At 37.2% G+C, this 12,127-nt stretch overlaps 2 protein-coding genes across 2 annotated transcripts; one reads left to right on the forward strand and one right to left on the reverse strand.

Moving 5' to 3' along the window:
• Window positions 1-2,211: 2,211 nt before the first annotated feature.
• LOC140166160 (uncharacterized) lies at window positions 2,212-10,111 on the reverse strand. The gene is made up of 5 exons (XM_072189552.1): window positions 9,931-10,111; window positions 7,573-7,720; window positions 6,296-6,525; window positions 4,141-4,195; window positions 2,212-3,736 (listed from the first exon to the last, which is right to left on the reverse strand). Exons 2-5 carry the CDS (start codon window positions 7,703-7,705, stop codon window positions 3,609-3,611), a joined length of 546 nt encoding a protein of 181 aa, XP_072045653.1. The 5' UTR covers window positions 7,706-7,720; window positions 9,931-10,111; the 3' UTR covers window positions 2,212-3,608.
• LOC140166791 (uncharacterized) lies at window positions 8,810-9,232 on the forward strand. Its single transcript, XM_072190282.1, has one exon. The coding sequence runs from the start codon at window positions 8,810-8,812 to the stop codon at window positions 9,230-9,232; it is 423 nt and encodes a 140-aa protein (XP_072046383.1).
• Window positions 10,112-12,127: the final 2,016 nt, after the last annotated feature.

Genomic DNA, 12,127 nt, shown 5'->3' on the forward strand with positions numbered 1-12,127 from the left:
TAAAAGAACATTCATTTGTAGGATTCGAAATGATTATGTAACCATTGCTCGGTAAAATTTCAAACGTATACGATATGCAATTTTCGTTGACATGATTTTAATTTTACAACCGTGTGCAATATTTGTTTGTCTTTTAACATGTCTTGAGTGACATGATAAAATCATTGACATGAACATGCATTTTATTTTACAGCAGAATGTGAAATATTTTTTTATTTCTTTATTTATATATTTCTTTATTTATTTATTTGTTAATCTGTTTCGAGTGGAAAAAGAGAATTGTCATACCTGCATAATGATAAAACAGAAAAAACAGTACAAGCAAATTTGTATTGTTGTGTAATGGATGCATTCTTTTCACGAAGGAACTCCTCATAAGCTTGATGCTATCATTCATTTACATGTTCAGCCCTCTTCCCTAGTAAAAGTGGCACAATGATTATGATTTGACCTCTTCGTTGTTAACTAAACCAAAGATACTCAATTGAGTATATTTGACTAAACGTAACCGGAGATTAAAATAAACAAATTGGACAGAACAAACGGCATTTGAAAACTAAGACTGCGCCCTTGACGTTGATGTAAGCATCATATCACAACAGTATTTACAAGGAGGGCGCTTTTCACTTGCACAATTTTTGTTTGAGACAGGCTGTATTATGAAGGCATCTGGATATTTTGTGGACTAAGTTTCTTCGTCTCTGCGATCAAACGGATATCCTTCCGTGCATGATGTTACCACAGGTGACACCTTCCATCCGATCCCATTGACTAGCCTATTATGGTTAGGATAGTAGATGAATGTGCAAATATTTTAAAGCGATGTTCCATTTTACAGTTGCAATACTTTTCAGTCACCAACCTGGACAACCGATTCTTTAGAAATGCATAGTCGCGCTAAAAGTCGATCGATACACGTTAAAATCAGCACAATTCAGAGATACACCTTTTTGCTATGAAATTAATTTTCTCGGTCAAATATAAAACAATATTTTTTTTCTTCAGTAATGTCAGTGAAAAACTTGGTGCTTGGATATACATTTTTTTAAAAATCCTGGTGTTAAAATTAAGCATCAAATTGTGTCTTTTAGTGTGATATTTTTGATTTTTATAGGCCTTGAGTTCGCCCGCGAGCTTTTTACGGAATTCATTTTTTAGCGTCTCAAACTAATATAGTTTGCTAAAGAAAGATATTTCCCACCTCTGTAAGGCACATCGTATAGGTCTATACATTATAGTTTTGTCAGAATTTCCGTTTTTATTTTACCCTTTTTCCCTTCATACCTTGAAAATGTCAAACTCAGTACTTTTATCTCGAGAACAACCAACAGAAATAGTCGATATTTCCATTGTTGTCATATCCAGGTCAATTTTCCATTGAAAGCCAAGATTGCCCGACCAGCGATTTGGTAGCCCAAATCCCCAATTGGTTGTTCTGGCAAATGAGGTGAATTTTAAAAATTTGCTCCCGTGATAGCCTGCAATTTCAATTTATATGGATTCCATGATCATGAAAACCATTTTGTCTGTCTGTTTGTTTGTTTACCTATAGGTTAGTCCGTATTAAGAGACGCACGCTTGAGGTCCATGGGAAAATCCACGGTCCAAACCTAGAAAAATTAGCGTGTTCTTTTACAATGTTATAGGGGATTTTAATCTTCTGTCCCTCCTATCTCCAGGTGAATTTTGTATGCCCCCCCGACTCCCCTGCCCCGACTCCCCCGACTCCCCCATCGCGTGTTGGCATTTTCATTACACCCTTCAGACTTGTGTTCGGGTTTGTTTTTAATTTGACATGTATAGGCCTATAACCCTATTTGTCATAATTTAGCGCTATGCCTAAATGTATAGCAATTATAGTCGTGCTATATAAATATTATTATGTACCAGTATGTAATATCATGTAGGCCTATGGGGTGGGGTGGGTGCAGAGGTATGTGAGGTGGGTAGTGGAGGTGTATGTAGGGAAACTTTGGGGTGGTACTCAACACACTTTAACCATGACTTTCAATGCAAGGCTCATTGTTGCCACAAATGGTTTTTTTTTCCTTTATAGGTTATAGGTTTTTATAAACTTCATGTTTAACCTGGTATTGTTTTGGCTGCTTCATTAGGACCTATGACTTTCGGTGGGTTTCCAAAAGCAGTTTCAAACAAACACAAACAAAAGGCACCATACCCAGTCACCTTCATGACAATTGAAACACTACGTCAAGAATTAACATCCAAGTTATTCTGTTTTTAGGCACGCAATTTTAAATAATTGCTTGAACAGGTTTTTGTTTAAAAACAAAAACCTGTTTCGATAATGAATGGTTCTTATAATGCACAATCTCTTCCGATGAGGAACTCAAAGCGCGTAAACCACGAAATTTACCATCAAACATAAAAACAATCAATTTACAAAGATTGGTTTTAAGCTGGCGTTTAAATAACGAAAGTCTGGGGGCGTTACGAAGGTTATTTGGAAGTGTGTTCCAAACAGTTTGCTTGATCATAAAACATACAGCGTAATATTTATGTTTTGTAAATGAAAGTTTTGTTTAAAATATTGCCCAATTGCATGTAAGATTGTTGGGCAAAGTTGTTGTGAGGAGAAGCAAATTTCAACACATTGGTCCGATGATCACGGTGATGATGAAATCAAATAATTAACCATTCAGGTGATGAAAAATCCTCATCGTGCTTAACATGATCAGTAGGAGCGCTATAGGCCTGGGAATTTCTTTGCTATATTTAAGTTCTGGCAACACTGTAGCCATGCCGGTCTACATAATAGAGGTTACCCATGTTCTATAAGCTGCATATCCTATCAACGACTTCTATACCTTGTTTAGGACATTCTAAAGAAGTACCTGCATGTGCAACCATGACTGTTTCAAAATAGCCCGCCAAAGTCATGCAGGTAACTCCGAGGTCGTGCATTGAATTAGTTTGAATGAGGAATACTACGGGAACCAGTGCCTTTTGTTAGAAGTCACACATGAGTGAAAGTGGATAACCTCTATTAAACCCAGGGATATCGATCCACAATGCTAGTATATTTCACGCGTTGATTTTGAACATTATTCAGCCGGCAGTAAAAACTGGTGAAATCAAAACGGAAATTCTGACAAAACTATGATATATCGCTCACGGTGATGTGCGTTAGAAAGTTAGGAAAACTCCTTCATTAGCGAACTATATTACTTTGAAAAGCTAAAAGGTTGATCCAAAAAAAAAAGGCTCGCGGGCAGAGTTTAAGCCTATCATAATCGAAAATCTTACACTAAATGACTGAATTTCACGCCTAAGTTTAACACTAGGATCTGCAAAAAATACAGTATCAAGCACTACAGTTTTTCCTGACATTTACTGAAAAAATGAAAATGATTGCTTTTCATTTGGCGGAGAAAAGTAATTTTACATTGAAAAGGTGTAACTCAAAATTTAGCTCATTTCAACACCAAATTCGATCGTTTGTATTGCCTCATTAAATGACTGAGTGAGCCTTGCATAACAAAAGAATCGGTTGTCCAGGTTGCTAACTGTTTTGGTCAGTGTGTGTATCTGTATATACTGATCTCTGCTTATAGTACACATGGGGTACACTAACAACTCTAATTTATTCAAGGAGACACCGTCTTTATGGTATCTTCGTATGACGGAGGCGGATGAGATGGCTGCTGGTCTACTGATGTAATGATAGGCGACTCGACGGACGGATTCATATCACTTGCCACTGGTATAGACACATCTAAACAAAAACAAAAACGGTAATTTTGTTTTATCAATTTATCATTTCTAATATTATCACATTCTAAATATTATGATAAAGTACATATGATGAATGGTAGTCCAAAGGCCCGGTGTTATTATAGCCATGATAGCAATGATTAATGACGATAATTTAAAAAACAATATGGAGACAAATAAAGCTGACACAGAAGAGGAATGGCATTGGTTCTATAAAGGATATCCCAAGACTTGATATAAGGGCGTCAGCATCCGTCACATGTGCATGATTTTTTTCAGGAGGGGAAAAACGTCCAAAATTTTCGTTTTGATATATTTGGTCTTTAAATAACTCAAGAACCGCAAGGCCTATAGTTTGTGCAAACGGACGTATTGAGATTCGTCATAACAACATCATCTGCTTACTTTCATTTCTACTACTGTCGGCTGCTAACGGGCCCGATACATTCGGAGGTAGCCATGGCGCACACCGTCGACGTCCTATACGATAAATATAAATTTAATACTCCGTTGGTGAGCGACGGGCGAGTGGTAGTGAGCGACAGGCGAGTGGTATTTCACTGAACGCAAGAAAAGGAGTTCTATCTGATTGGCTAGCAATCGATCGCTTAGGTCGCTCAGTAGTCAACTACAAACTCATGCATTCAATTCGATTGAAATCGATTATTCTATTATTGACGAAGATAAAGAGCGTGATAGTGTGTCAATAATGCACATTGTATTGCAGCTGGATTTTACATGCATTCTTTTATATAAATTTTTTCTCAAAGAGTTGAATATGATTACAATTTTTACTCAGGATTTCAAATTTTTACCCGCAAATTGCAGTTAAACATATCCACAGCAAAATACCGGTCCTCACTAATTAGTACATTTAATTTCCAGTTAGTACATTTAAACGAAACCTGTGATTTACGTGACAACAAATAAAATTTTCTTACAATAGAAATATCATATGGGATACTGATATGGTAGGCCGCAACCGCCACAACGTGGAGCTGCTACGCGTAGCTGACTTTTTGTTCCGTGGAGCCAAATTGACCAATCATGTTAGAGTTTTCATTACTCGGAGGTAAAACTGACCAATCAAGTACGACTTACTCATTACGTGAAGCGAATTTAGTCATTAAGAATTTGCCAGACGAGCTTCACGTAGTTGCAAGATATCCTCGGTCACGATAGTTATGATTCAAAAAGTAATTTATGAAAAGTACGAACCGACTTATTATTAAGATGGACATGCACTCACAAGAAACTCATACAGTATTGTACACAACTATATAGCTAGGCAGAGTGGTGGTAAACCATGCACACAATTCTGCGATCTGCAGTGTATCGCCGGGAGCTGATTTGTACATCTTGCGCGGCGTGGCCTGCGGAATTCGACCTTCAGCAAACCAGTTCGGATTTACTTTATATACTAGTAGTAGGCCATACATACTGTACTGCCCGTTTTCCTATACACTATACTCAGTGCGCTCACCATTGACGCGTGACCTAGTGTATGTTAGAAGTATTATGCCATTGCCTATATGACGTCACTGTGTAAAAAATAACCAGTCAATATTTAAAATATTCTCTGAAATTCTAGAAAATATAGTTTTGTAACATTTCCTAAATTTTTAGCTAATTTAGGTGTTTGGAAATATTGGTACTTTTGTGTTTTAGGAAGGATATGTAAACGACAGATAACACCAAAAAATATGAACAAATTATTTCTAAACCGTGTTAAGTCTGCAAACCATTATGTTTCTCATTTTCAAGAACGCTGGTTAACAATAAGCAGACTATTGTCTCATTTCGTAAACAAAAGCCCAGACAGTATTGTTACCTTGCGTTCGCTTTATAATCATTCACCCAACTGAAACTATAATACCAGCTCATTGTTCATTGCACAGGTAAAACAGACACAAGTGCAGTGTGTATTTAACCAGAGAAGATCTGATGTAACATAGTTGAGCTGTTTTCATTGAGTGTTGGTCAACAACATTCAACAATATGATCACCGTGATAGTATGGCAGTATCAGTACCGTGGGTGTCAGTGATCCTGGCCTGACACAGTAGACAAACAAACAAACACGCCACACACATGGCACATGCATGCAAGGTAACATTGACTATACACTAATCAAACACTGGTATTGATCCTGTACAACTGTTGGTGGTTTATTTACATTCGATTCATTTAAAATCCACATAGTAAACATTAATTTTGGCAAGAGTTTTCTCTCTCTGGAACGATGATGCATCAACTGGCTCCGCGTAATGAAAAGATCTAACATGATTGGTCAATTTAGCTCCGCGAAGCGAAAAGTAAGCTACGCGTAGCAGCTCCACGTTGTGGCGGTTACGGCCAGCCATATACTGATCATGCGAAAATCGTAAAACATAGAATAGAAACAGTGTGGCCGGCTCTCAAAATCTCAAATTGTATGCATAGCCTGAGTCGCACGGCATATCTCGAACAAAATCACCATGCGTATATGTTGAAAAACGTGAGGATTTATCGTACTACCACGGCAATTTTTAACACGAAGATATAGGGATGTTGACGGTGTGTGGCGGTATCGTGTAATTGTTCGTTGCGGGTAGGGTGACTCTGGACTGTTTCTCCACTTCTTCAGCACTAAAACCCTTATTCGGTTCGCCTACTGCTGAATCATACGGTGGCGGATACGACGGCGGGGGATACTGAACTGGTGCTGGAAAGGACTGCGGCTGTTGTGCAGCATTCCTTTGGTTGGGTTGAACTGTTCGTGTGTTGTCATCCCGCGGTAAGTATACGGAGTCTGTCAAAATGAGAATAAAACGATGAAGCGGTTTTATTAGTCTCGTAGGGACTCTCATTTTATTACATTACATATCAGAAATGTTTGGATGCGCTTGCTCTTAAACAGACATCCATAGGCGGAAGGGGGTTGTGGAGGAGACACGACTCCCTCAAAAAATGTCATAGGGGACGTCCACCCTAAAAATCCTAATAGAATAAAAAATGTGTTTTGGGCTTCGCGCGCTAGCCTATCAATTATCAAATTCACCTTTTTTTGGGACTAAAACAGTCTGAATTTGAAAAATTTCGCATGCAAATGTCGCAATAAAACGGCACAAAATATGGTAATTCCCCTAAATTTGAATGTTTCCATCGCCACCGCATACTACAGAAAGAATAAGGTATGCCAAATTGATGTGAGAAAACAAGTAACGCACAAGATGACATGTAAAGAATGGGACAAAAAAAATACTAGGTACAGAAGCAGGTCAAGTTCGATATCCAAAAAATTAATACACCCAGAGCAATTTTTACATAACGTTATGTAAGTATAGAACCTCATAATAACTAAGTAACATTTTCCTCAGAACTATGTAATTACAAAATTATGAAAAGTTTTAATTAATTTCATTAAAAGTTTACTTATAACAATATAGTTCTGAGGTAAATTTTATTTAATAATATTTTGAGGTTCTATGATATACTTACCTAACGTAATGTAAAAAATCTCCGTGTGTACAGACAGTGAGTCCAGGAAGTAAGACGCGCGGACGCGCCTTACGAGGGTTCGAGTCCCGGCAGGACCGGAAGTGGCTCGAGGAGGATTGTGAGCGGATTGTGACATTAACATTGTCGCTCATTAACAGAGCGCTCGCATCAATCTGAGCAAGGGACTGCCGTTCTGCTCTGAAACCCAGTTTAATAATGTTTAATAATGTTAATGTTAATAATGTGATTTTTTGTTATTATTTTGATGAAATAAGAATCACAAAATGCAAGCGGCCCCTCGGGCATAAACAACCGTTTAGTCATGAAAATATATGAATGAACCCCTAACTATACTTACGTATTCTTGACGGCTGTGGTCTACTAGGACCCTGACGTTGGCCTCCGCATCCATATATGCAACATTTGACGATGATTGCTATAAAGAAGACTATCAACCCGATCGGTAAGTAAATGACGTACCCTTCGCTCATTGTCGTGTTTTGGCTCTGTAAATCAATCAATCAATGAATGAATCAATGAATGAACGAATCAATTAATTAATCAATCAATCAATCAATCAATCAATCAATCAATCAATCAATCAATCAACCAATCAATCAATCAATCAATCAATCAATCAATCAATCAATCAATCAATCAATCAGTCAATCAATCAATCAAGCAATCAATAAATCAATAAATAAATTGGTGCTACGTGTATCTCATTTTGATACACCTTTTAAACCAATCAATAATCCTATTGTTAAAGAGGATAATAAGCTTCTACCTATGTTTATAGAATTCTTAAATAGTTCTAGTCTTTGTTTGCTTTGGCTAAATCTTATTCAAGTGGTGAGTTACAAAACATAGTATTTTGTCTTGGTATGTATAACCAACAATTAACAATGAGAGGACATTTCTGGAACCTCGTTGACTTGGGGATGATTGGAAATGACCGCTAATTATGACTGTTTGATATTTATTACCAGCAATGTGGAAATAGAGACACATGTAGAGTTTGTTAATTTCTTATTCAACACCGCTGGGTGTTGATTTGATCCTTTTGCCTGAAATTCCTATATTCAACACCACTGTGGTGTAAATTTAACACCACTAGGTGTAGGTGTTGATGGAACATATTTAACATTGCGGCGGTGTTCTGAGAGGTCCACACTCTTTGGTGTAGAAGTGATACGGGTGTTGAAATTATCATCTTTAATCATTGTTAACATCTTAATCAACGAGCGTGAATTGTTTCTGTTGCTTCTGTTGGTTTCGACCACACCCTGATATGTGGCAAATGGCTTAACTCAACAAGGACATGCAGAGCCTACAACACAGTGGAAGTTGACACACTGATCACAGAAATGCAGGCGTGGTGCCAGAGAATGGAACTTGTGAGAAGATCACTGTGGAATTTGATGTTACCACAGGAGTACTTCAGGGAGATGTACTGGCCCCATTTCTCTTGTTATTATCATCGACACCGTATTGAAGAAAGCTGAAGAAATACATGGCTTTGTAGCTCACCCAAGAAGATCTAGAGGGAGCCTGCCAAAGTTTTGAATGATCTTGACTTTGCAGTTGACATTGCCATGTTATCTGGTAGCAAGGAAGAAGCTCAGCTGCAGGTACAAGCCCACAGTGAAACAGCGAAGGAAGTCGGCCTACTCATCAACACTGGAGAGACAGAGGTCATTACATCAACCTCATGCAAAAATTGTCTGAATTTGGATGGTGACGAAATCAAGCTAGTTGAAGATTTCCGTTACCTTGGATCCATGATGGCCTCTAGCGACAGAACCAGGACTCTTGCATGGGATGCCGTCTGGAAACTTGACAGAATCTGGAAATCAAGCCACATCCCCACTGAACCCAAGATCATTATCTTTCTAACAGCTTGCCTCTCAATATTTTTATATGGCTACATTGCGAGGCAAGCTGTTCGGCTTTCTTCAATAGGGTGTGACCGGGTTCCTCTGATCGCAAAATATTTAGTGACCGTAGAGCCCTCGTGATATGATATAAGTCAAGTTAGGGCACAGCCCCCCTGATCACCACGGTCATTAATTATTGAAGACCGCCCCTCTCTGATCGCGAAAGATTTAGTGACCACTGCCAATCGAGTGTAACGACGCATAACATAACATAACAAGGTGATTCACTGCCATGTCTGGCAAAACAGCACAGAGAGGGTAGGTCACGATTTTCTCATTTTGATAACAACTCCCTTTAAGGACTCCTGGAACTGGAACAGATAATAGGTATCCATCCAATATAACCACAGATTAAGATAGGCAGATGTTAACACCTTACTCTTTTCGAAACTACAAGATGTACACGTGTTATATGATGATCTATACAAGGGCTCGATATGGCTGAAAATCTTTGCTTAACGTACTCTCCGAAGGACGGTACTTTAGTGGCCTTTCATTTACCCAATTTACACAAAATGAATCATAGGGAGAGCAGAAGCCTGACTTTAGCAAACGTTAATTTCCTATTTTCTTCTAAGTTAGTATCTCAGCAGGTGGCCACCGTCGACTCATTGAACCCGGATCTCATGCATCAGAAGCGAGTACCATAACCATGCTATGCTAACCAGTTGATAATCTGCTGCCATGTACATGTATCGGATGAAAAAGGCCGTTGCGGTGACAGAAGCAGTAAACTCAGCTTTTGAATTAACAAAATAATCAGAAAATAGATACTTTACCTTAAGCTTCTTTGTACCGAATATCCTTAAGAATAATAGTTGTGGAGTGAAACTTAATTTCAGCTGTATCTAAAATATTAGCTGTTGCTTGTAGGTTTTGGCATATAAACTAATGTTTGAATCCTGGTATGATATGGATTCGTAATAATTATTATTATCGTTCAACTTCCTTGTGTGTTATCACTTCACGAAAATCTTGATCCGGGAATCATTCAATTTGATCCCACAATACATCGCGGTGACAGTATTCTTTGTATTTTTCATTCCGTTTGCAAATCTTATTTTAACATATTTGCAACATTTGGGTCAAAAAGTTGTTGTCCTTGACCCTGTTGACTTGGTCCAATTCAAGAAACAAAATAATACACCTACACTGAAAATAACAACAGGTAATTAGTACATTCATCAGTTAAATTCATTTGATGAAGCGACCAAAAGGCTTTTATCCTAAATGTTACCATAAATGTTTTAAAAAACAAAATAGCCTATTATTAATTCATTTTACTTGAGTAGTGGATGCCAGCGCAACTAAACAAAATATTCTATCTGTGTATCCTCTATCACAAGATGAGATAACAAAAAATTCCTAAAAAAGAAAAATGCTAATACTATTAATACCTTTTACAATACATCCAAAGGTCCAAAGAAATTTAACAAAGTGTCACGACTGGAGTTGGAAAAGATTATACATGTAGGTATACATCAATATGACCACAGATTGGGAAAGTCTTTCTAAACTGAAAAATAGTTTATATTTTAGTAATAGTTGGTTTGGACCCATTCTTGTTGTTGCAATGGCTCACATGATTACGTTAAAAAGCATATATATTGCTCGGACAACATCATATCATTGGCAAGCTTATATTATGAGGACAATGAAAATGACTCCTTTTTTGAAAAAATAAGTCGTTTAAAATTGATATTCCGCAGAAACCAACTGTAAGTGGTGAGTTCCTTCGAACGAGACAGATTTGACCTAGAAACTACAGTGATGTTATGATATGAATATTGCCAGCTTTGAGAGAATGGACTGTCAACACTCTCAATGCACAGAACGTATACTGTTTTTGTTATCAGAAAAAACGCTGAATCAAGTATTACAAATTTAATGGTTTTTACACCTATGGATAAAATCAGGCCGCTTCTTTATTATGTATTAGTAAATTGTGATATCACAACTCATGTATATCAACTTGATGAGAAATACTTGGACTAAAAATGGAAAAAAAAAGATCAATTTCACCGTACGATCGAGCTTAGAATTTGAGCATGACATATCAATATTGTATTTATTATGCAAATAACCAATTTCCATGGCCCTAACATTTTGTTGTCCCTTCCAAATTTACGTGTCAAGGTCGCACACTAGGTAATGTAATAGTTAATATACTCTTCGAATGGAGATAAACTTGTTTTTGCAATAGATATGCCTAAGTACGATTTTTTTACTTCCCCGCAGTTGCATGATGGGATTACATTAAAACTCTTGACGGGATTCGCTGACCTGTAACTTGAAAACGTATTATTCTTGAATAGTTTACTTTGTATGGTTCAAGTGTAAAACATATTAATTTGCAACAACTGCCATGGATCCCCGAAAACGGAAGTGCAAAACGCAAAATGGATAAAAGAGTTAAGGGCTCGGATAGCGACGTTTGCTCAGTATTTTTGTGGGACTTGAGAGCATATCAGACACACCAAAGTGCATTCTGAATACGAGGAATGTCCTTCTGATATCCTATAATATTGACTTTTTGAAATTCACGATATAGAAATTTTATGGTACATGTCACCCTTAAATAATGGCCATTATTCAAAATGAGCTATTGAATTATAAATCTGTAAAATGCGTTGGAAGCAGAATTTACTTCTGCGCATTTTGACACCTCATTTGATACGATAGCCCAGAAAACAAGAAAACGCCGGTCAAGTTAATGTAGTGAGATCCAGATTTGAAAGATGCACTTACAATAATACAAAAACATTCAGATATCATTACACAGATTTCCTTCCATTATACTGAATACAAATCAATAGAATTTACTGCAACTTTCAAATCTTGGGTTATATTGATTTAAATGTACGCTGTGACGTCAATATTTAATCAATTGCTACAAATGAGGTGTCAAAATGTGCAGAACTAATGCATTTTACAGATTTTTAATATAATCGCCTGTTTTTGAATAATGGCCATTAT

The sequence above is a fragment of the Amphiura filiformis genome, chromosome 12 (assembly GCF_039555335.1).
Source record: "Amphiura filiformis chromosome 12, Afil_fr2py, whole genome shotgun sequence".
Classification (NCBI taxonomy): Eukaryota; Metazoa; Echinodermata; class Ophiuroidea; order Amphilepidida; family Amphiuridae; genus Amphiura; species Amphiura filiformis.